This window comes from Drosophila serrata, unplaced genomic scaffold (assembly GCF_035046125.1).
Source record: "Drosophila serrata isolate PLE 108 unplaced genomic scaffold, ASM3504612v1 contig_359, whole genome shotgun sequence".
NCBI lineage: Eukaryota > Metazoa > Arthropoda > Insecta > Diptera > Drosophilidae > Drosophila > Drosophila serrata.
Genome location: NW_028257257.1, coordinates 965,475 through 991,253, shown reverse-complemented (window position 1 = coordinate 991,253; position 25,779 = coordinate 965,475). Strand labels below are relative to the sequence as shown.

Sequence of the window (25,779 nt, the reverse complement as noted above, 5' to 3'; positions counted from 1 at the left end):
TGCCGGCAAATGTCAAAAGGTTAATACGTGAATTAACAGCAAATTTCTTTGACTTGTGTGTGACTGCAGGCTGCTAGTTGGGGACTGAGGCTGCACAGAGGGAAAAATCGTTATGCTTTTGCATATATCTTTAATTAATTTAAGGTTAATTTATGCGATTATCTAAAGGAAATAGAAAAATAGTTTTTTTCTTTATATATTTTGGTTTTTTAAATCATTAAATTTATAAGTTTAAAAACTATATAAATATTATAATAATAACATCAATTTCACAACATTTTTGAGCTTACAATACATTTATTTATTAGAATAATACTTATATTTCTGCAAATAACACTTGTTCTATGTAATCTCTTCAGATCTCTTTTTATTTCTTCCTTAATTTTCTATATAATTTTTTCACTGCATTTTCTGGAATAGGTATTGCTAGTTGGTAGATTTCCCTGCAGCTGCTGCTGGCGCTTTCCTTGGAATGCGGGCGTTGCTTCGTTTTGTTTATTTTCTTTTTTCGGCAGCATCACTGCCGCTTTTCTCGTGGGTTCCCCTAATGCATTTTTTTTTTTTTTTGGGACACCAGCATGGGGCCATCGAGGGATTTTACAACATATTACATTAAAATGCTTCTCTTTCGTGTCCATTATTCTTTTAAAGCCTCTCGGTTTCTATGCTAATAAATCAATGGAAGTTCTTAGTCTGGGCAAATTCCGAACATTTTCCCAGGCTTCAAGTTAAGTGCGGGATTAACGGAAAGCAAATCCCCCCAAGTATGTTGTAAAGTCTCCCCACATGAGAGTAGTTCGGGCATGATTTTAAAGGGAAATTCCTTAGTGGAATTTTGTAGCTTAAGTTTTTAATAACATTAGTGAAAGGAGGAGATTTTTGAGAACTTAAAATTTTAATGATTTGTTTTGTAATATTTTAAATTAGTTAAAGCCAGTTAGGCTTAAAGAAATGTTATATACCTTTTCATATATTTAAATATTAAAGTAGTATTATTTTTTAATATATTTACACGTCTAAAAGTATTTTAAAGGAATTTAAAAAACATATAATGATACTTACTTACTTACTTTTTCGATTTATGAAAAGCTTTTAGCAGTAAATATCCTTTTTCTATTTATTTCACAACCACACTTGTATAACTGTACAACTGTTGTCCTTGCAGCTAGCTCAGACATAAACCTTCAAATCCTTAGATATATCCTTATCGAGTGCCACCACATGCCAGCCAGATGGCGCCACCAAAAACTGCACTTAAATTGAACAAATTTTTCAATTACTTACGAGAAAAAATTCCATTTGGCACGCTCGATTGCCATTGCATTGCCTTTGCCAGATGCCATGAGTATAACCCACATAGATGGCGATTAAACGGACACTGGGATAGATATACGAAATAGAGTCGTATGTCTATGCAAATTATTTGCGCAGTGGCAAGTGCATAATTTTTATTATTATTATTTCTCAGGCGCTAGTGCCCCGCCAATCTAGAGTAGATCAAAAAAGCGCAAAAGCCTACGGAGAGTCGACCCACTTGGTGGCTGCCCACTTGGGTTTCTTTTTGGTTTTTTATTATTTATTTTTGTTTCTTTCGAACAAATTCAATTCAATTCATTAGCCAAGCTCTGGCAGCGATTAAATCACCCAGCTTACACTATATCTATATTATATTTGCACAAACATATAGATATTTATTTGTATTTATTTTTTTAATGGAGCTGGCCGCATAATCCACTGACAATTTATTGGCATTTTCATGTAAATTATGCTTTTTCAATAAAAATAAAAACACACACACTTCATGAAGAGTGCCAGAGCGACTTTATCTATATCTCGTGTGAGAAGTGGTTCAATCGAGATAACTTCATCTCGGCACTAAAGTCTTTGGGTTTTTTATTTTTTCTTTGCATTTTAATTGATTCTTAATGGAAAAATGTCCCTTATCGTGATGGCAAATTTATGAAATGTTAATTACAAATCGGCAAACGTTATTTGATTCCCCACCACTTTGGTTAGTTTATTATTTTATTGTTGCGAAAACTGTCAAAAGATTCGAGAATTCCCATGTACGTAACATATATGATTTGATATTAATGGTTCGATAAATGAAAATAATCACAGCAGGGAACTGAAATTGCAAAGAATTGCAATTAAATTAAAATCAGAGATCGTAAACTGAAACCAATCTCATGCGCTGCAAATTGCTTTTGAACTATTGCTAAATTTGCATAGCCTTGGGTATAGTCTATTGATTTAGATTAATTGTCTTAGTCTGATATCAGATATTGGTTAATTATACCAGGTACTTATAGTGTACTAAGGTGTTGTAAGTTAATGTCAAGTGATTATGGTTTTAACACCACGTCTTGTATTTATTTTATATCAGTTTTGATACAATTGTTTTATAAACATGGAGGTTATATGAGCTTTAAATTAAACCCCATTCAGAATAATGTATTTTATCACGATCAACATTTTGCAATATGCTTTAGGATACTTTTCAATTAACTAAAAATGTGCACTACCGTTATCATTTAACGATCCTTTTCTTTTGCTTTCCCTTTACTAAATTTCCCCCTTAACAGATTTTCCTTATATTTAACGATCAATAAATTTTGAACTCTGCAATAAAAATCCTCAAAAACCATGCAAGAGATCCAAAAAAGTAATTGATAATTTTAATGGCTTAAACTGATCTTTACGAGTATTGGAACTATTTTCTATCCTATTTTATTGGTCCTTAATTTCTTTTTACTATTAGTTTCCATTTCGTGAAGGCATCTGGCTTTCTCGTCATGCATCCTACACTTGACTACAAATTTAATATCATAATTTGTGTTTACTACATTTTAATGCACTTTGCATTCATATTATGGCCATAATGGCTCTGGCCAACACAGCTGCTGTCCCATATGGGCGGTGGGAGGTTGAACATTTAAATTCCCAGCTGTGTTCTTGTTATAAGTTCTTTTTTTTTGCATATTTGCCGCGGCTTTGACGCCATTGTTGTTGCCAGAAAAACGCGACGGCGGCAGTCAACAAAATGAAATTTCATATTTTCTTATTGCAAAACAAACGAGGAATAACTGAAAAAAAATAAGAAATTAAACCAACTCCGTGAAGCCGATATATACCTTGAAATAATAATTAGTAATTCATTATTTAAAATTATAATATATGAATCGATATTTATCGATTTGTATGGCAATATTTTTGACAAATCAAAGGCTAAAAAAATTCATAACTTTGCCAAAAACGCATTAATTTTAATTCGGAAAGCTTTCCTGAGTTAGTTTTTATTAGATTAATAAAAATGCTTACATTAAATTTAAATTTAAAAAAAATTAAAATTCATGCAATTTTTTTTTTTAAACAATGTAAATTTTTTTTACAAAATATTGAAACAAAAAAATTTCGAAAATTTGTTTCTTTGCCTGTGGTGGCTAGATTGACTAGGCTGTTCATGCTGATCAAGGATATATATGAGATATAGGGTCGGATATGACTTCTTCATAGCGAAACATGCTTCTGATTATAGTTATAATACCCTTGAAGGGTATAATAAAACAGAAAATAAATAAATAAGAGGAAAGCAATGTGAGCTGGATTCTTAATGAAACTTGATGCACAATTTATAAAGAAACAAGACTTAAAACATGTTATTTTATAGCAATGCATTTTTATTTTACAATTTTAAAGTTAGTTTTCTGAAGCTTAAAATTATAAATAAAATTTCTACCAAGTGGGAAAATTATTTTTCCTCGTGTTTTCCCTTTGCGTTGTAGGACTCTGTTGGACTGAGACTTCATTTAATGTACTAACCAGTAAGCATCACACCCCCCGAAGGCCCAGACAGTCGCATTTAGCAATTGCAGACCAAACTGAGCCATGGCCAAAAGCAAATGTTGTCGCCGCATCCTTTTTCGGAGGCGCAACAAAAAAAAAACAAACGAAAAAAATCCTTTCTGTCTGCGCCGCGTCGGCGTTAATATTAAAATGCATGTAAAAATGCAAGAGCCTTTGGGGAGGAATACTGAAAAAGTGCTAGTCCTTGGTGGATGCACATACGAATTTAGCAAAAAAAAAAATAATAATAAGTGAGGAGAAATGCAGAGATGCAGATTGTTTGCCATAAGAAATTATGATACGTTTAATTACCAAGTGGAGCACGTGACTGGCAAACAAGTGTTGTGCTGGAGCATTCCCCATAGCACTTAGCTCGTTCATTAACAGCTGTCAGCACATTTGGCATTCGACTACGGATTCCCCGAGCGCCAAGAGCCGAGCGCCTTTCACAATTTGCACCTTTTTAATTAACGTGATTGCAGTCGGCACCTCAACAGCACCCCTCATTCACCTTCCCTCCTCCCTCTGATGGTTTTTGTATGTTTCCTATATGCAAACGCGTTGATCTATGCTCTACGTGCTGAATGCATCTCTCAGCACCTGCACCAGGCCCCACCCAAAGGGGCTTTCCTTTTTCCTCACCCGTCATCATCGTCATCATGGCCATCATCGTCATCGTCAGCTTGCTGTCTCAAGTGTGCACTTGCAAGTGACGAAAAAAAAAAAGGAAGCATAGAATATTCTAAAAAAAAAAATTAAGAAAAATACCTAAACTTACAACAAGAAAAGAATCAATATTGAGAAATACATGTGTTGAAATTCATTTGTAATACCTCAAAGATCAGTTTCAGTTCTTTGAATATTTCTTTTAAAGATAATTATTGAATTTATTTGCATAAAATAGATATCATTATAAATCTTCCTTGAATCATTCCCTTTCACTAAATAATTAAATACCCTTCCATAAGATCAGATCTTCCTTTTTGTGGATGATTTTTGTTTTCCCTGGTGTAACTCTCCTGAAGAATCTGAAAGGCGTTTTGGCCTTTGTCTTTCTCCATAACTCCATAAAGCGAAAGTTGTCGTTGTCGTTGGGATTTTTGGTTTTTCTTTTTCGGAGTTTTCCAGCTCAATGATGTCACACAATGTCACGTGCTTCCCCAGCTAGTCGTCATCGTCGTTGTCGCGACAGGTCCCTGGTCCATGTGAGCTATGCAAATTCCACGCTCTCTCCTCGGGATACTCTCGACATTTATGCACTTCAGCGCGCACTCAGTGGGAAATGGTTTGAGACGGGGTGTCCTTGCCAAGGGGATGGATTCGGATGGGAGTTGGGTTTGAACAAGAGAACTTTGCCAGATTGGTGGGAACTTTAAGGAATTGCTAAATGACAAGGGGTAGTAGAAGATGATGACTGTGAATCAAAGGTTGACAAGTCAGGGAATCCTGGTACCTTGGGGAACAATTTGTATTATCGAAATTAACATGATTGAAAGTCATTCACTATAAAGCTTTGAAAACATACCCATTGAAATATATGGGAATATGTTGGGATTTTATCAAAGATCATATAATTTAAAGATATGTAACGTTCTTATACGATACTTAACCTTAATGAAGAAAAATCTTTATAAGTATACGATTCTTTATTATTTTATAAATATTTTTAAATAATTTAATGTTAAAACCTTTTTTCTTTTAACATTATCTTTCCTTAACTTTCATTTGTATTTAATGCCTGAAACTTTTGGTGATATTTCGTGTGAACCCTTTGCTGAACCCTTTCACACTTTCGGCACAACTTAAACGACGATCAGCAGGCGATGTCTGGGTATCCTCTTGCCTTTTTTTGTATTTCTTTTTATATATTTTCGACTCGCGTGGGGCTAGCGCTCAAAACAATTTATAATTTCAACGCCTTGAGATAACAAATAGCCCCAGTGGTGTGCACGATTCGACAATTAATCAAATGCCGCGGCGCGTCGCGTCGTTGCTCGTGTTACTTTTTCGGCATAATTACGGTAAAATGTGGCACGGAAAATAGTTGCAGGCCAGGCAAAGGCCCAAAAAGTCTTACCAATGGCTCACAGAGACACCGAGATAGACAGTTAAAAATGACAGCAGGCCAACAAACGAACCGAAGCCAAATGACAAAACCTCCCGTCACAAACACAAAAAAAAGGTAACCAAAAATAGGAAGCTGAACTTATATGAAAGAATTTTGAATACCCTAAAAGCTGGAAAGAAAATTCAAAACGATCTTTTAAATTTTTGTTATATAATCAAATCAGAATAAACTAAAAGATGTAAAGAATCCGTTTGAATACTTGTATTAATATATTTTTATATAGAAAGGTTCTTTATATTCTGGAAAAAAATGGTCACACTAAAAAAATGCACCCATAAAATAAAGACTTCATCAATCTTTATTGTAGTACCATCAAATTCTGAAATAAAATATATATAAAAATATAAATAAATTAGTTAACACCAGTTATCAATTAAATAGTTATTGAAAATAGTTTAAAAAGTGTGACAAACTTAAAAAAAAGTAATATGATACCCTTTAAAAAAAGCAACACCAAAGCTCGTTCACAGCCAAAATGCAGCCGAAAAAAAAGGAAATAAGAAAACATGGCCCGATGATCGATTAGCAAATGCAGTCGCTCAGTCTCTCAGCTCAGTTTTTTACCATTTTTAAGCCGCCGTCGAGTCATGCAAAACAATTGCGGCCACAAATATTGGAACAGCAACGAATATTGGCCATGGTTATTTCTATTTCTGTGTTTCTATTTCCATTTAGATTTCCTCCTAGGTTTGGCATAATTTGGCAATTGAATTGATTCGGTTGGCGAACTGAAGTTCGTTTTGTTGTCTGGCCAAGCCCTGTGGCGAAAATTTGGTTACGCTCACGTTCGCTCAGTGCTCAGTGAAATCCACAACTGAAACTGGGAAGGGAAAAGCTAGAAAAATGGAAAATCGAACGTTTTTGGGGGCTCATGAAAAGGGTTTGGCTCTCTGTGCGATATTTCATGTTCGCCGCCAACGCCAAAGTTCGGCGGCTGCTGTGCATTGATTGATCGGATTTTGTGCCCAAGGATTGTGGGCAGTTAGGATTGGTAACGTTCCATTAAAGATATATACACATTTTTTACGAAAAAATTTTGGTTAAAAATTGTTAAAATTAGAGCAGTAATATTTATGAATCATATGAATCATAGTGTGATTAGTTTTGATTAATTCTATAATATATTAGGAATGTGTATTGAAACGGAATGAAAGTCTCATACAATAGGGGATATTGAAAAAATTATTAAAACGAAAATATCAAATATATCTAGAAAATAATTGTAGTATTTTTTAAAAAAATATTATATTATAGTCTTGAGTTTTCTTTAATATTCATAGGAATCTCTTAAAAGCCTGCCTTCTAATTCACATTAGCTTTCCTGATAGCTCTCGATTGACTTGATTTTTTTTACTGTTTTCCAAAAATCGAAAAATCTATTAAAAAAATACATCGCTTAAAGCAGCAAAAACATTGAATTGTTCCGCGATATTGTTGAGCTTGGGTTTCCTTCGGTTTTTTTGTTGTATATATTTTTTTTGTAACGTCCTGTGTTCCGTGTTCCATGTGCAATTTTTGCATACTTCAGCAAACGCGTCATATTTTCGAGTGGTTTCGCTAACATGCAAAGGACACTTGAGAGCCCAGGCACACAAGTGGATCCTTAAAGAGCATTTCTTCAGCTCCTGCCACTGCTATGTGCCATTGCCGTTTGCTGTTGCCTTTATCCTGGCAGGAGCTTGAGAGTATAGCTACATTCTGAATGGGCCTGATGAGGAACAGGAGCTGGCCCAGAGGCAGGGGCTATGCTCTCCTGCTGCTGCTGTTGACGAGATGATGATGATGATGGATCTCTGACTGCTGAAACAGCAAATATGGCCATTAAATATATATGAACACGAATGCAATTGCAGAAATCAAGCCGTAAGGGAAAAAAGCTATACATTTTAAAGCATTTATCGGCCCCATCAGAACCTTTAAATCTGCCATTTTGGTGCAAACAAATACAAAAACAACGCAACAGAAACAGAAACAGAAAACAACAATGAAATTTATGGCAATCTCAGTGGCTGAATAAACAGCAAATATGTATGCAATATGCAGATGCAGATGGCTCCCAATGGAGCGTCGCACAATGCTTGTTGCCATTTCCGTTTCCTGTTTAACCAAACGGGACAGCAGCAGCATATCCTGTGCATAATGCGAATATCATTTACCGTGTCAATCACTGTGCACACATCCAGGCCATCGCCAGTCAAACAGTCATTCAGTCAACCAATCCACTCCACCAGCCAGGCCACAACCACAATAACAACACAAAAAATATATATATGTTATATATACATACATACTGACTGACCGCAGGACACTGGGGGTTTTCAAACGAGGATAAATCCCATATCCCGAGTGGATATCCCCGGTTCTTTCCCACTCGAGTGTAAAATGTTTTGCGGTCATTTTAATATAAAATAATTAATTTCTGCGTAAATATTTATAACAGCACAAATATGCCGCATAATTGATTCGCTTCGCCCCAAAGGCACATCGAGAAAAAAAATATAAATAATAAATATTAAGAGTATAGGCTAAATGTTATAAATTAAAAATATAGTTTTTACTGCATACAAACATAATAAATATTATGTTTTTATGCCATAATAATCTTCTTATAATTTATATAAATGGGTTATTTACCTTATATAGTTTAAATTAAACATATTTCGATAGGTTTATGTAAAGTAATATTATTATTATTAACAAAAAGCACAAAGAAAGTATTTATTATGATTAATAAAATAAATAATAAATAAATAAAATGAACAGTAACAATATTGAAATCTATATATTTTGAGGCAATCGAGTAATAAATTCTTCCATTCATTATTTATTACTCATTTCTAAACCGATTTTCATACATAATTTACCAATATTTATTTACTGAAAATCACAGAAGTTAGCTCAATAATTTTCCTTCTGTGTAAAACCGTCAATTCCATAACCAAAAAGCCCCACATATCTCTGTTTGATTTGTCCAATTGTCCATCGTTATTGGCAGTCATCATTCAAGCCGTTGCAATTCAATCATTACGAAATGAAATAAGCATAATGAAATGCAATATAAATGCATTAAATGCATCTGCTGTCCAGCCAAATCAATTTCATTGCCCGTCCATAGCTTCTCCAATATGAAATTATTGAAATTATTGATGCCCCGCCATGCATTTATTGAAGGGAAGAAGAATTGTTCGCATGAAGTACTTTTTTGGGGCGTCGATTCTGTTGGGGAATTGTGGTCATTTTTTGCAATTAAAAGCTTTACACATTTGGCAATCAATACATATATTTATATATATATATATATATGAAATAATTAAATAAAATGTCGCTTAATTAAATTGGCACGACCTTTTTCGCGTTAAACCAACAGAGAAATATCCAATGTTGCTTCTGGCAAGGAATGATGATGATGATGCAAGTGATAAGCAAAAACCAGAAGCCAGAGCAGCTGAAAACAAGAGGAATGCGTTTAATTTGTACGATGAGTTAAGCTAAGGGATACTCTATATTAATGGGTATAGAGGGTACTTGGAGAAATGTGTTTTTGAACTTTGAGAGAAATATTATAAAATAAGCTTAGATAGAGATTATTTGACTTCTATTTATTATTCATTTCTATTTTCTTCTTTCCAGGATATTTTAATCATATATAAAGCCTATCTTTTGGTGAGTTTGAATATTTTTCATATTTTTAAAGCCTTTTTTATATATACGTCTTATTGTAAAATACTTCTTTAAGAGCATTTCTTGTTCTGTTTATCCTCAAATGAATTTCTTTGCCGCTCATTTACGCATCTGAGTTCCAATTCACGCGCATCACAGAAATGTGACAGCTAGTTAGTGTCCAAAAGAGCGCCGTCTGTGCCCCTTTTCTCAGTTGGCCAATTAAATTCAATTGAATTCTTCTCTCTTTTTTTTATTTTATTTGCTTTTGTTTTTTTCTTATTTTTTCTTATTTGTGTGGCTTCTGTGTTTATTTGTTTACTGTTTAACGCCTGCGCGCGTGCCTCAATTTAGTGGCAGTGAAGTCGGTGCTTTTTCAATGCACTTTGCCAGGCGATAGGCAAATGAGTCTGCGCATTAGAAGGTGGCCAGAGGGGACGGTGAGGTGTGGTGGGGCTTTTCTCACTGTGTACCCGCTGTGCGCCGGCTGTCAGCATATCAACGCAATTTGTGCACTCGCCAATAGACGAGCGTGGAGGAACTGCGTCCAAGTCGCAGCCGGCAAATTATGGCCAACGATGCTCGGCGACTGCGCAAAGTGCCTCATAAATTCACGTCGCTGATGAAGTGATAGTGCCAAGGAGTACGACGAATAGCAGGCCAAGGAGTTGAGGTAGCCTCCTAGCCTCCGATTTAGATGCAGGCATAGCTATAGATGCATAGGGAGAGAAAAAATAAGGTATATTTTAACAAATAAATAGATCTACATACAAAAATACTAAAATAAAAAAAAATATGGTCATTCTAAAATACGGTCTCATTTAAAACTTGTCTCAATTCGATCTGGGCACACTAAATTATACCTTTTCAACCTTAAAAATGAAATTCTTTAGCCACAAAGTCCTTATAAGATAGATGTCAAAATGTATATAAAAAATTTATAATTTAGAAAATTCTGGGAATTTTTTTTATTTAAATAAAAAAAGTATATATTAGGAAGTGCACAATTATTTCTCTGCCTGTCTGCCGTAGATTGTATATGGCAGCCATGGCCTGACCGGCAAAAAAAGATCCAACAAAAAACATTGTTGCTCAATGGCTCAACTAATGTGCCACAGATAGGAAATAAAAAGGAAGCCATTAGAAAGTGCAAAAACAAATTGGCTAGATCGGTGAATTACATAACCTGTCTTTCACCACGCAAGACATCTTTCTAATGCCATGATTTAATAATAAAATAAAGCCTGAAAAGAGTAATTAGATAGAAATAGTAATTGGATTATAAAAAAGTTGTTTAAGGCATACATTTTTAGGGAGAATATAAATAAATAAAAACCTCCAGAAACGGAATAGGATATTTAAATATTTCAAAAGAGATTTATAAATCAAATTATATATCAAATGAATTATAAAATTCTCTACGCCAATATTCAAATGGAAATCGCTTTCCCAAAGACAAATAGAGCTTTCCATTGATTCACTTTCTCGTCCAGTTGATTGACTTATCCCTGCCATTGACACAGTTTCCGCTAATCTCGCTTGGCCTCATCCAGGGCTTACAACACTTTCTGGCCATTGTCTCGGCCAAGCCACTGTCTATTAACCGACCTTCGACGGAGGCCAAGGACAATAACAGGACGAGGGCGCGTAATTGAAAGTACGCGAGCAAGTTGTAAAGCAGATGTAAGGACATCAAGTGCCTGCCGAAGCCGAAGTGAAGAAAAAATAAAAATTGAACGGGAAAGAAAAAATTGTGAAGAGGAATTTACCATAATAAAAATAGCTAACGCCACGGCCCGAGATTCAAGATTCAGCAGTGAGATGCCATAAGCACAAAGGCAAACTGTAGATAAAAATTCAATAAGCCACGGAGCAGGACACGAACGGAGACCGAAGGAGGATGCGGAGGATGCGGGTCTGCGGTTGGGATTTTGTGGCCAATAAATAAAATTAATACGAACGCACTTGAGCGCAACTTGACCAAGGAGCAGGTCTCCAGCGAAAGGACCGAAGGCGGAAGGTCCTTCCCGTTCGGCCGGGAGTCATCAGGATTTTTTTTTTTTTTGCTCTTCTCCATTTTCTCCTGCTGCGCTGTGTGTTTTGTTTGTTGACTTGTTGAATGAGCCGAGCCGAGTCCCCCCAAGTCCAAGGGCCAACTGTTGACTGGCACTTGGCTGGCCTTATGGCCAAGCCGATATTGTAGGTAAACAGAGATTTTACAGGGAACAGCTTAAAGTTGGCCAGAAGGAAGATGTTCAGATAAATTTAAGGATATTAATAGAGACGGTTTTAAATAGATTTCTAAAGGTAAAGTAATATTTCTTTAAAGCTTAGAAAATTCGAGAGCATTAAACAAATTCAAGAAAAATCTAGCCAATTATTTTAACTAAGCAAAAACTTTCACTTCAGTCGCAGGAATATTGACTGCCAATTGCTTACCATAAAATTTCCCAGATTTTCTTTTTTCTCTATAAAATGCCGAATTCTTAAGGCGTTCCCACAATGCCTTCATAAATTAGTCAACTCCGGGTTGCGATGCCAAGGCATCTGCCAATGGTGCAATTCGAATACTGACACGTTGATGACCCCGCAATTGAACTGCCATAAGAAATCACTCTGCGAGGGAGACGATTATTCGTTTTTGTTAAATTTAAGGGGGGAGTAAGGGGGCTTTGGAGGTTTGTAAAGACTCTGCACCGCCCACTTTCAACACTTGCCACAACAATGGTGTGCGCAAATATTTGCCAGTCCAGTCCAGGCCCAACCAACCAGCCGGCGGAAAAAGGCATCTCGGATCAGGCAAGTCGCGCAAGTCTTGAGCCTCAGCCTCAATTTGAAATCCAATAAAATTTAATTGGAAACTTCATCACGGGTGCGAAAATTCACACTCTAAGCCAAGGCGGCAGGCACGACTCGGCTGCCGTTTGTCGTAAATCTATTGGCCAAGGCTTTTCCAGTTTTTTCCTAAATACACACAAAGAAATTATATATATCTATTTTTCAGTAATGATTTATTTTTATTAATATTTTTCTAACAATTAACCAGGATTTTATTTCAATATAGTATGATACGATTTTTTTTAACCACTTTCGTAGGTAATATCATATCGTAGTGTCATAATTGCAGCAAAGTATGACCATATTCTATCGTAGTGTCATAACTGCAACAAAGTGTGACCATTCACTATTTTAAAATAAAGTTTTAGTCAAAGCATGACAAAATATGATAATATATTTTAATACGTACACCTCTTTAAAGTCAAATGCAATTTAAAAATATTTTTATGAATTATTTGAAAACATATATATATATGTTTTACAATATGTGCACTTAATTAACATCCCATCAATTACCTATTTAAGACAATTTTTCTTGGTGTAAACCCAACTGTATGCTCTATCCACAATCCATACGTTTCGTTTTGCACCTGGCGGCGTTTCTCTTGGGGAAGCATCGCGATAAGGAAATATATTTTTTTTTTTTCGTATACAGTCCAGAGTGTGGTGGGGTCGGGTGTTCATTCCGTTCCATTCCGTTATTGGCCATGGCAATATATGGCTTATTTATGATTTTCCTTTTGCCATGCCATATCTCTGGTCCATTGTCGACATTAATCGCTTCGCTGCGCTGAAAAGTATAACAAGAAATTTGGATTGATTTATGTTATAATTATAAAAAAGCTAGGCGCATATTAGGGGAGCGGAGAATCTGTACACTACAAGTTACAAGCTAATTCTAAATAAGTTAAATTATAAATGTGGATTATTGTTTATTTTTATTGTTGTGTTTAACTGTGTAATTTGGGGATCCGAAAGAAAGTTGCAAGTCTTCAGTGAAATGTTCTGGTGTGGGTTGTGTGTACTGCAGTGTATGTATTTGATGGAATCAATGGGACTGCATGGCTGCCTCCTCGATGTACTCCCACCAGTCCTTCTCGTTGCCCTCGCGCACATGGCTGAGCAGGACATCGCGACGCTTCTGGCAGTAATGCGAGAGATCTAAAACCTTCTGCTTAATGTCATACAGATTCTTCGCCGTGATCTCCCGCTCCAAGCACTCCGATATCTTCTCTGTGGCCATCTCCAAGTCCCTTTGGTTGTATTCGAAAATCACCTTCTGATTGTTGTTCTTCAGATAGAAGGCAAAGACGTAGCTGTACATCAAGGTGGAGCGACACTCGCACAGGGCATCGACGGCATCACGCAGGAACTGGACCTCGATCCAGCTAATCTCCGCCTGCATGTCATCCATTTTGGCCTGAACATTGGCGTACAGCTTGTGCTCCATACGCATGCTCTGCATGTGGTTCATGTAACGATTGTAATAGTGCAGGTAGCGGGCCATCGAGGAGCGGAATCTCTGCTGGGCCAGGCGCGCCTGCTTGGACTCCTCCTCGTCGTAGCGGTTGCAGCTGTACCAGGACGAACCGTGCGGCTCCCAGGAGCCCAGGCAGACCCAGCAGAAGTCGTAGCGGCAGGAGGGATTCTTGCAAACCATGTGATTGCAGCCACCGTCCTTCTCAATGGTCACCTGGCACTTGGGGCACTCCTTCGTATTCTGGGCAATCCAATTGGAGGTCTCCGAGTCCTCGAGGCACTTCTTCAGCCACTCCTTGAGGTAACCACAGCTGGCGGGCTCGTGCCAGTTTTCACCACAGCCAAAGCAAAACTGATGGCCACACTTGCACTCCACGGCCTTGGGCTCCATGTAATTGGCCTCGATGGCATGGGTGCAATTGGGAGCTGGACACCAGCGCATTAGCGTGTTGCACTCCACGAAGGTGTTGGTAATCAGCTGTTTGTAACGCTCCACAACCTCTGGGTCATCGGCGAGCATCAGGAAGGAAGCATAGTCGACAAGGATGTCACAGTTGGCGGCCGGACATGTGATTGTGTGAGTCAGACCCTCGCTACAGGTCTTGTTGGCCAAGTACAGCTTCCAGCAGGCGGCGCAGTAGTTATGGCCACATCCCAAACCCTTGAGCTCATCGCAGGCACAGAAGCATATGCCGCATTGCTTCCTAATGGGCGGAGAGGGTGAACTGACGGCTTCCGGAGGAATAGCATTCACCTGCTCGAAGGGATTCAGGACATGGGCACGCTGGAAGAACTCCTGCGGACTGCTCTCGAAGTAGTTCTCGAAGAGACGCTCCTTGTCCCACTTGAAGTGATTCAATATCGTCCGGGTGACCTGCGGCGACAGGTTTAGAACATTGTTCACCTCATCAATGATGTTCCGCTGATGTTGAACTATCTCATCCACGGAGAGGACCTTGTAGACGAAGTCATCTGGGGCTACATTGTGGTTCGGTCCCTCCGGCAATGCGATTTCCGTGCACGTGTCCTCGTCACTGTCCCAGTTGCTGCAACTGAGACAGGAAGGACTGTGGCTGGTAAAGGAGCGATGCGAGTCCCCATGATCCTCATCGGAGAATCCGTCTTCGGAATTCATTCTACAGGATGGAGATTGATATTTGTTATTTTTTGAATTTATATCGGGACGAAGCCCCGTGTCTGGCAATAATCACTGAGCTTTCTGCGACTTCCACATTTGCTGGAGACTGCCAAATTAGTTCGTTCGATTTGAGGTTATTCTGGAAAGGAATGGCAACAAAACGATGGCAGCAACAAGGAAATTGAAATATTAAACACGTTCGATGTGATGATGATGCTGTGTGTTCTTCGTATTTCTACTGAAGACTGACACTGGACGATTGAAGATAATTACCAATTGCTCTGACAGTGTTTGCCCGACTCACTGAAACTAAAAAATAGACACATTTTAAAGACATTGTATGCAAGGCCTGCTTCGTTTACACTTTTCACAAGAATTGACAGTTTTATTTTGTTTTTTTTTTTTTTATCGATAATCCAGTTTTCAGTAATGAATGGAAATAGTTCTTATCAATATTCAATATTATAATCTCTTCGGAAGACTTAACTAATATTTTTACTGGTACAACATAATTGAAATCTTAATTATTACTGAAAAATGTTTTGGATTTCCTTTCTGTAATTTGCTTTGTATGGAGAGAAAAATTCAAAGTTTTTAAACAGTTGAACAATCGAAATTTTCAAAAGAGAGAAGCAGTAACTATTTTATATTTAGATTCTCATACAAATTTATGTCTGGAACAAGAGCAAAGGATTATGAGCAAAGGATTACAGGGGTGTCTCTTTTATGTAATCCCACCACTCCTCCTCGGTGCCCTCACGCACGTGACTGAGAAGGACATTTCGACGCTGCTGGCAATATTGGGATAGTTCGATGATTCTTTTCTTGATATCGTACAGATTGTTACCTCTGATCGTCTTTCCCAAGAAATCGGATATTTTCTCTGTGGCAATCTCCAAGTCCTTCAGATTGTCTTCGAAAATTATCTTCTGGTTGTTTTTCTTTAGGTAGAAGGCAAAAACGTAGCTGTACATCAGGGTGGAGCGACACTGGCTGAGGACATCGATGCCGTTGCGCAGAAACTTTAGCTCAATCGAGCTAATCTCCATCTGGATGCTATCCACTTTGGCCTGAACATTGGGGTACAACATCTGATCCATTTCCATGCTCTTCATTTGGTTCATGTAGCGAACTTTATAGTGGGAGTATCGATCACGCAAGTCCCTAGATACCTGCAGGGCCACATGCGCCCGATTGTCCTCCTTCTCCTCGAATAGTTTGCAATTCGAATGGGCCTTCCAAGATTGCAAGCACATCCAACAGAATTCGTAGTAGCAGGAAAAATTCTGGCAGATCATGAGATCGCAACCACCGTCCTTCTGAATAGCCACCTGGCAGTTGGGGCATGCCTTCGTGTTCTGATTGATCCATGTGGAGGTTTCCAAATCCTCGACCCTAATATGTAGCCACTTCTTCAGGTAACCACAGCTGGCGGGCTCGTGCCAGTTTTCACCACAGCCAAAGCAAAACTGATGGCCACACTTGCACTCCACGGCCTTGGGCTCCATGTAATTGGCCTCGATGGCATGGGTGCAATTGGGAGCGGGACACCAGCGCATCAGTGGGTTGCACTCCACGAAGAAGTTGGTAATCATCTGTTTGTAACGCTGTACGACCTTCGGGTCATCGGCGAGCATCAGGAAGGAAGCATAGTCGACAAGGATGCCACAGTCGACGCCAGGACATCTGATCGTTTGGGCCTGTCCCTCGCTGTAAGTCTTATTGGCCAAGTACTGTTTCCAACAGGCGGCGCAAGAGTTGTGACCACAACCCAAACCAATAAGTTTTTTTCCGGAACCGTAGCATATTATGCAAGATGTATTATCCAAGGATGGATTAGATGGTTCCGTACGCTTTGGAATCTTCTGGTCGAAGGGATTCAGGACATGGGTAAGCCGGAAGAACTCTTGCGGACTGCTCTCAAAGTAATTCTCTAAGAGACGCTCCTTGTCCCACTTGAAGTGATTCAATATGGTTCGGGTGATCTGCTCCGATAGATTCAGGACATTTTTCACATTTTCAATAATATCCCTCTGAAGCACCTCAAGCTGACCCACGGAGAGGACCTTGTAGAGAAAGCCTTCCGGCTCTACAAGATGGGAAGGTTTCTCTGGCGAAACAAAGTTGGTGTACTCATCGTCGTCCCAATTTTCCATTTGACTATTAATGGAGTTTTGCGAGGCTTTGGTTTTCTCGGAACTCATACTGCAAAAATATTTTCTTTAGAAATTAACTCTAAATATATGCATATGATTAAATAGCTTACATTCGTAGTGATAACTCCTTAACACAAATCGTTTCTTGTAATTAACTTTATTTGGACACTTTGCAAAAGTCTCTGGTAATATTTTTAACCAAATTTATTGAGAACTTTACAATTCTAAATATTTGCGAATAGGATTGGGAGTATCGTAGAGGTATCGATATATCGATTTTTCTGTTTACTAAATGTTGAGGCATTTTACAACACTGTATAAGAATAGAAATGTTGTGATTTGGAATCCAAGAGATGGTAAAAGTTCATGTTCGACAAAATAAGTGTATTTACATAATTATGTAAGTCAATATTGTCCCAATCTAGTTGATAAGACTTGAATTGGTGGATTGTTTTTAAGATTATGATGATGATTCTTATAGACAAATTGGAAGATAAGATGAATTTATTTTTTAAATACCCTTTTGTATGTCTGTCCAATCGAATATATCGAATAAAACAAACTATTTGCTTTTGAGAAATATGCGAAATGCTTATTTTGCCTAGTGGAAACACCTCCTATGAGTATTTGAACGTTTTAAAATATGTGTTAACTAGAGGTGGAGAACTATCGATAGTCGTCGCCATCGATAGTGAGCGATTATTTTTCTCAAACCATCGATAGTGTCGATAGTACTATCGGTAGTGTTATGCTTTTGAATTTTTAGATGTAAAAAAAGCTATAAAATGAAATTTGAACAAAACTTTATTATATTTTTAACTCTTTAAAAATAAAAAATTAATTTATTTATTTATTTTTTTGATTAGGGATTGTATAAAAAGTACATCGTCGAACTGTGTATTCGAGCGGAAAAGAAGTACAAAACTAATTCTTTTTTAAAAAGAGCATTAGGAGATTTTTACTTTCAGCTATACTTTAGCTTTTCACTATATTTTGGCGTTCCACTTTCAACTTTATTTTTTCTTTGTGATGTGATAAGCCGCGTGCAAAACTATCGATAGTGCAGGGCTGCCATCGATGGCGGTGCGATAGCGCCAAACCATCGATAGTGTCGATAGTGTCATCGATAGCTCTCCACCTCTAGTGTTAACGATCTCAACTGCTTTCACTAGGCACAACATAACTCTTCTTAAAATGAGAAAGAAACCCACTGAAAAGAATAGTATTTTTAAATATTTTACTAAGCTTTGAGTATATTTGTTGCTATGTGGGAAGCTGCTTCGTGCATTTTTTAGTGGAAAAACCATCGAAATGCATTTGTACACGCTCTCACATGCCCACTAAAAGCTTTTTGGGGTATCCTGCATTCATACATATGAACATATGCATGTACATATATGTACATTTGTATTCCATAACCCTTTCGTGGAATAAAACAGAACAAAGCAATGTCTCAAGTGGCAAGGGTAAGGCACGTTATTTAAAAAAAATACAAAAATAAAAAAGAAATAAAAATCCAGAAATAAAACGTACGTACAACACAGGCGATATGCGAAATGAAAGTGAACGAGCGCACAAGGATAATGGCGATGGAAATGGAGTAAGGGTAATGAGTGTGCATAATGCAGAGATGCAGATGCAGGATCCTGGTCCAGGAACCGAGAAGCAGCCCAATCCAAGCCCATCTCGGCGGCGCACTCATTGAACAAACGGACTCAATCTGCCATGGATGCACTTGGGCATGTGTGTTACACTCGAAATAAATGCATTTTATTTTAAATTTCTTTTAGATATTATATAAAATATAATTTGAACAAAATAAATAATATATAACATTTTCTTATAATATTATTCAATATATAAAATGCATTTATTCATAGATGATGTTCTTTTTGCCATAATCTTCTTGATTTTATATTTATACAACATTTGATTAATCATAGAAAATATTTATTCTCACAACAAAAATTGAATTAAAACTATTTTCTGACTGCTCTTGTGTTTATATATGTGTAAATTTAGAGAAGTAACTCACATCATGGCCCTGAAGCTGCCTCTGGATTGCTTTCATTTTTGTTCCTTCTCCCCGATTTTTATTTCCGTTTTTGTTGTTTTCTTTTTTTTTTTTGTATATTTAAAACAAAAGCCACACAAGAACCCGCCAAAAGCAGAAGCGAAAAAATCATTACAAATAAAAATGCAAAGTCGCCAAAACATCACCAGCCACAAAATCCCTTTCATCCACTTGCCCAGGGTGGGAGAATGGAGCATTTTCTGGTGAAATTTTCCCACTTCTCTTCAGCCAGCCTCCTTTCAAGTCAGCCAAATTACAAGAAATCCTTTCGTGCGCGTGAATGCTTTGGTGGAAAATGCGGAAAAGGAAATAATTTGACCAGCCGCAAATGGAAGAAAGCTGCAAAAGGGGGCGGGCGGCGACTTTACGGGCGTTGCCTGTGTGTCATATGTGGAAAATTGCAAGAATTTCTCCTGGCCATGCAAATTGGGCACAGCCAAAGCGAAATGCCAAATGCATTTGGCCCAAAGATGCGCCACTTGTTGGCCACGACGACTGCGAGTCTTTATCATTGCCAATCGCACAGACCCGTGGCCGAGGCCGAGGCCGAGGACGAGGCTAAGAGAGGATAGAGAGAAATGGCCAGCTCGCCCCGTTTGATGGTCAGCAGCGATGGCCCTGTGACGTGACCACGATGACGATGATGATGATGATGATGCCAAATGGCTGATAGGCCAAGCCAAAGTCCCGGCCAGGCTAAATTCGCATTTTTTTTTTGCAGCGCCTACTTTAAGCGATTGCACTGGGAAAAAATCGGTGTTTATAAAACTTTTATTACTATATTTGTGTAAAATGATAAGTAACATCACAAATTGTTTCAATTAATTTTATTATTTAATTTACAACGACTTATGGTACTTGAATTGAATTGATTTTCGTAAGACTTGTATTTTCTTTAAAGTTATATATTTATTTTAGTAATTTAATTATTATACCCTCGCTAGGCATTATAATTTTAGTCCGAAGCTTAAAACGCTGCGAAGGAGTCATATCCGAACCTATAATTCATATATATTCTTGATCAGTATCGACAGGCCAATCAATCTAGCCATATCAGGAAGATAAAAAAAAATTAAAAAATGTTTAAATATTTTTAAGCAGCTAATATTGTCCAAAATTTTAAGAAAAAAAATTAATTTTTTTACATTTTTAATAGAGTATGCAGATTTGTTACTGTTTTAAAAACTAACATAGGGTAGCCTTCCGAATGAAAATTAAACCATTTTTGACTTAGTTATGAACTTTTTAATTGTTGATTTTTCCCATAAAACTGCCATATAAAAATATTAATTAATATCGATTCAAGGTAACCTAATATTTTAAGCTTTGTTTGATTTCCAAATCGATCCTTAAATTCGATTGCAGACTGAAATGGTTTGCAAGCTACTTTGAATAGTTTTAAATTTTATTCCTTTGGGGCTTTTGATGTGGAAAAAGATCTTAGCATTTGATTAATATTCTTAGTTGATTTTATATTTAAAAAAAATATGCCAATAATACCTAATATATGGGATTTGATTTTATTACGTTTTTAAATAACATCAAATTCTTTCGGAATTTATTGATGCTTTATAAATTTTAAAGTTCACTTACCATTTCTTTTTCAACTACTTAAAATAATTTAAAATTATTTTCTTCCTGTGCCTTTGATATTCCTGCAACTATTTGCGTAGAAAAATTTTCTTGGGAAAAAAATTCGCACATCTTGGGCAAGGGGAGAGGGGGATCGTGCCGCACTTTCCCCGTGGCATTGGCCAAAAAGGATGTTCGGTTGGAAATTCATGTAAATTAGCTAGGTAATTACAAGCTTTATATCAGCGGCAAACGGATGTATGCTGATCGCGGCGATAAATGCGTTTGCCCGCTTCTCGCATTATAATTACGCTCTTGTGTTTTCATTGTGTTTTGTTTTTATTTTGTATTGTGTGTAGAGTCGATTTGAAAAGCAAAAATTAGCTGGAAACCAACGAGCATGAAGTTAGCAGCTCTGTGTGTGTGTTTGGAAGAAAATCAACGCTCGGAACTAATTTGATTTTGATGCGACCGGGCTTGGAGGAGAAATGATATAGAAGAATGCGCGTATATATTGTATATTTTTATTTTGTTCCGAATAAAGCTGGGCTTCTTCCTCGCCTCATAATCAAGTCGGCGGCCAGGCATGAGTTATTACATTAACGGTCGGCATGGACAGCTGGATTTATGTTTATTTTCTCTGCGCCATTGATCGACCTTGACTAGCAGTCAGCCACCTAACAGTAGCTCTCTTCGTATATAATTAAAACGAAAATTAATTTCAAGTTTTGAGTATGTCAGAGATTTATGTGGACTTCGTTTTGAGTCTACACAGTCTAGACACTAGACTTTAGATTCTTTTTTTTTTAAATGCGACCTCCGGTGATCATTCATCAAGTGGTTTGGGCGATAAATGGGTTAGGGGAACGATCATTCGTCATTGTATCATGGCGTAGATTGGGATTGGGGAAGTTAACGCAGTCGAATAACATATAATCTTGATTTTAATTTAATAGAAAATACTTTACCTAGTATATTTATTTATAATTTATAAGAGCAGGATGTATTTAGAATTTATAATATTATTTTTGCGATTATTTTAATTTGATAAATCAAAATATGTTGCCAAATATTTGTGTTTATAGCAACCTTCTTGTCCAAAATCATTAAATAACCTATATATATTTATCCTAAGACATCCTTAGAGCTATCTTGTTATACAGAGTGCTGCTAAAATTCCCAAGTACGAATTCAGTTACACTCCGATATTGTAAAAAACTTATGTAGATCTTTAGTTTCGAATAAAGAGTTCAATCCTTAATATTTCGCTATGTAATTTTTCAAATAATATTTCCCTGTGCACCTTTTCATTTTTAATATTTTTTTTTTTAGAATCTCGAACCCTTTTTTCTTGCAATTCGCCTTTAGGATCTGTCATTGCACTTCTCTTTCATCTCGTCGTCAAAGAAAAATCATTGCCAAAAAATTCGCTTTGAAACGATTGTATTCTGTTGCAACCCCAGGGCACATATCCTTATCATCCCGCAATTGTCCTTTTCTTTTTTCTTTTTCTGGCAAATACTTCCAATCAAAACGGTTCTGTGGGGGTTAGGGGAGATTGCAAAAAAAAAAAAATGGGCGAAAAGGAAAAATAACCATGTGACAGGCGAACAAAAACTTGAGTGTGAAGAAAAGTGAAAGTGCTCCCCCTTTCAGAGACACATTCAACCCCCGAAAAAAAAGAAGAAAGACAGAACTGGGTAAAGGAAAAACTTTTCCACCACATGTGTGAAGCTATCTCTTTCCATCGTTTGGCGGCTTTTCGCCTTTGAAATTGAAGCATTTCCGCCATTTTTCCATAGGTGGAATGGTCGCCTTTTGGTAAAAGGCTAAGAAAGAGAAAAGAGCGTTAAGAGGAGGAAAACTGTGAAAACTACTCCACTTCAAAGTGGCAGTTTAGTAACTCGCAAGAAGGCAAATCACTGAAGGCTCAGACTTCAAAGCGGGTTTTGCATTTCGTTCGCCAATATTCTCGCGCTTTTGCGGCTTCTTTTGGTTTTTATTTTATTTTATTATATTTTTTTTTTAACCCTCAAACCCACCTCGATATTGTATAGCCGAGAGCATTGACTTTGTGCTGTAAAAAGGGAATTTCAAGGGACTTGGGAATATGATTCAGAACAACAGAAATCACCACACACATGGGCCAGTGAAAGTCGTCCTTTGGAATTTCGCGTGTTTAGTTGACATTTAGTGGACTTGACGGGTTCACACTCGTCTAAGTGAGGGGCGGTACTGATTCTTTTTTTGTTATGATTTTTTTTTAAGGGGTACTAACGGGTTGATTTGGTGTCATTTAGTGGTAATTATATTTATAAGAGGTTGAGTAACAAAAAAGAGTTAAAATGTTAAAAATAACACTTAATAAATTCCTTATACATCTATGTTATATCTATGGGAATTAAATATAAGTAAAATAGGTTACTTTTTGAGCGTTTTTAAAATATGTTCTTTATGTTTTTAGTTGGTAACATTATTTATATTTAAATTTAATGAAATACTCTTTGCTTCATCACTTTGTCAAAGACTTTCCCACTATTTCCCATAATATTGTTTAGATTTTCTTGCTGGCCTTTAATTGCTTGCCTCATTTCCTTTTGCTTTCTTTCCTCAGTGGGTTTTATTTTTCTCATTTTTTGTTTGTTTGGACCGCAACTGTCTGGCACGTCTTGGTAATATTTTGGTATTTATACAGACTGTGTGTGTATTTTCTAATGCATGTCACGTGACAAAATTGTATAATTTCAAAAAAACCGGGCAGCGGGCCGCACGTCGCGTCGCCCATTGCCATTGTGACATTTCCGGTTAATTTGGCGCCAGCTCAGCGGGTTTCAAGTCCCATTTACCCCACCGCCTGGTTGGGCCCCGGCCACATCTACCGCATTTTTGACACTTGGCCAGAGCTAAAAATCACAGCGCCATCGCAGGAAACATTTCCTTTCCCTTTTTTACTGGCCAAAATCGCAATTACCTTTCCCTCGCTGGTTAAAGTTAACGTTAACGTAATCGTAACTTACTTTTCCTTTCATTTTGCGGACGGACGGTCGGGCGTACAGCGCAAAGATCAATGCCAGTCGGAGTCAGAAATTAGTAAGTGCAACTATAAGGCAAACAAGACAAAAAAAAAAAAAAAAAAAGAAAAAACCAGGGCGCCCACTCACTATCACCACAGTCACACCCCCTCTTCTCCCATGACTTCGCTCCGGAGCAGCAGCAGCAGCGGCAGCTATGCCATGAGTAACTGACATTAATTCAAATTGTTAATTCATGCCTGTCACGCTTTGGTACAGCGGTGTCCCCACAATATTTCCTAGACCAGCTCTAAGGCACTGTGAAAAAATCAGGGGACAGATCTTTAAAAATTTCTAAATATTTCTAGGATTTCATTAAAAGTAGAAACTTAAATAGGACAGTTCCATGTACAGTCTAGGGAGAGAGAAAACTTCGATATATCCCGATATTCGATATATCCGAAAATAATGGTAAATTTTACATGTCAAATTCTTAAATATCGATAAGTGTTACATTTAAAGTAAAAATTTTATATTATCATAAAATCTAAAATATACCATGTCAAAAATTCTTGTTAATTTATTTTTCTTATTAGTTAATGTTATTGATCAAATAAATAGTATAGAACATCGATTTATAGCACATTCTTATCTAAACATATCGATTTATATATCGGACTTTGTATCAAATATCGGTACAATATCGATATATCCATATTTTCTTGCCTTTCAACAATACCGTTGCTTCGAAATTTGTTGCTGGGGGTGTGCTTTTTAAGTTAAGTAATTTTGATTTTAATTTAATTAATTTTTAAAACTAGTGGGATCGTTTATTTCTTATTTTCTTAGGTACGTTTTGTTCTTCGATTACAATTATAAATGTTGTCTTTATCTTGGTTGTCTTTCTAATTTTCTATTTAAATCTAATTTTCTTTTTATGCCAAGATATTTACTAAGATTTTTTATTATATATATATTCCTTTTTATTCTTATTCCAAATATTTTCCCAAGTGCATCATTCGAGTCTCTGTGTGGTGATTGTGTTGACGTCTACTTGGCTGGTTGTTGTTATTGCTGCTAATCCAGATCAGTGACCAGTTCCACTTAGTAAATACAATGCAACAGTGGGTGCTCCACCACCGGCAATACAAAATACCACTAAAGCTCCCAGCTCCCCTAAGACGTTAATTGAATTATGCGACTTCAACTTAATTACAAACGTGGTCCTCTCAATCACACCCTTTCCCTTTCCCTTTCCCTTTCCCTTGCCCTGGGGGCAAATTTCATTCTCGATGGGAAATTAAACCCAATCATTTGAAGTTTCTGACTGGTTTCTTTATTTATTTATCTACTTTTTTTGTTCGTTCAATTTCTGTGTGTGTTGTGTGTTTTTTTCTATTTTTATTTTGTGCATTACGTTCTCGAGTACAAAATGAAAGTTGTTTTTAGAAGTTGTTTCTGGTTTATGGTTCTGATTTAGCTGTGATCTCTATGCCTGCCCGGCTATTGGCTTGGTATTTTGGCCAACTGACGTCATAGCCAGTCAAGCACTTATTGGTAAACCATTTTTTGTACGTATTCACTTATTTATTTGCTGTATATGCAGGCCATGCAATTTATATTTATATGCAAGGCCCGACTTCTCTCTCTCTCTCTCCGTGTCGTACTGTATAAATATGTTTTTTTTTTTTTTTTTTTTAGTATTTTTTAATAACATTTTCAAATGCCATGGCATTTATTACCATACTTTGCTATTTTTTTTTTTTTGCCTCTCTTTTATAACTCTATAAAGCGCAATCAGAAATATTTATATAGCAGGCAGCAGGCAGCAAAGAAAAAAAAAACACGTTAACTATGCCATTGCTTAGATACTTAGA

General features: G+C 36.9%; 1 protein-coding gene, 1 long non-coding RNA gene and 1 pseudogene across 4 annotated transcripts in view; 1 reads left to right on the top strand and 2 right to left on the bottom strand.

The window, feature by feature from the left end:
* The first annotated feature begins 9,603 nt into the window (after window positions 1-9,603).
* The window catches only part of LOC147642778 (uncharacterized), a 75,724-nt gene continuing 59,548 nt past the window's right edge, over window positions 9,604-25,779 (top strand). The window contains exon 1 of the long non-coding RNA XR_015272970.1: window positions 9,604-9,637. This is a non-coding gene — a long non-coding RNA (uncharacterized LOC147642778). The remainder of the gene's footprint in view (window positions 9,638-25,779) is intronic.
* Window positions 13,392-15,449, bottom strand: LOC110184739 (E3 ubiquitin-protein ligase ariadne-1). Of its 2 annotated transcripts, XM_020953368.2 has the most exons (3): window positions 15,363-15,449; window positions 15,163-15,228; window positions 13,392-15,087 (listed from the first exon to the last, which is right to left on the bottom strand). In XM_020953368.2, the coding sequence occupies exons 2-3, from the start codon at window positions 15,183-15,185 to the stop codon at window positions 13,521-13,523; spliced, it is 1,590 nt and encodes a 529-aa protein (XP_020809027.1). In that variant the 5' UTR covers window positions 15,186-15,228; window positions 15,363-15,449; the 3' UTR covers window positions 13,392-13,520. The 2 variants fall into 2 exon arrangements, with proteins under 2 accessions (XP_020809027.1, XP_020809026.1); XM_020953367.2 differs by lacking the exon at window positions 15,363-15,449 and having other exon boundaries at window positions 15,163-15,356.
* LOC110184744 (E3 ubiquitin-protein ligase ariadne-1 pseudogene) lies at window positions 15,663-17,536 on the bottom strand (annotated as a pseudogene). Its single transcript, XR_015272969.1, has 2 exons — window positions 17,356-17,536; window positions 15,663-17,294 (listed from the first exon to the last, which is right to left on the bottom strand). The product of XR_015272969.1 is annotated as an E3 ubiquitin-protein ligase ariadne-1 pseudogene (transcript).

What these genes read in the sequence shown, in the direction of transcription:
- LOC110184739 (XM_020953368.2), bottom strand. Translation starts at nt 15,185, where the DNA reads ATGTGGAAGTCGCAGAAAGCTCA. An exon ending in TGGAAGTCGCAGAAAGCTCA is followed by an intron (nt 15,088 to 15,162) that starts GTGATTATTGCC and finishes TCCATCCTGTAG; the next exon opens with AATGAATTCCGAAGACGGAT.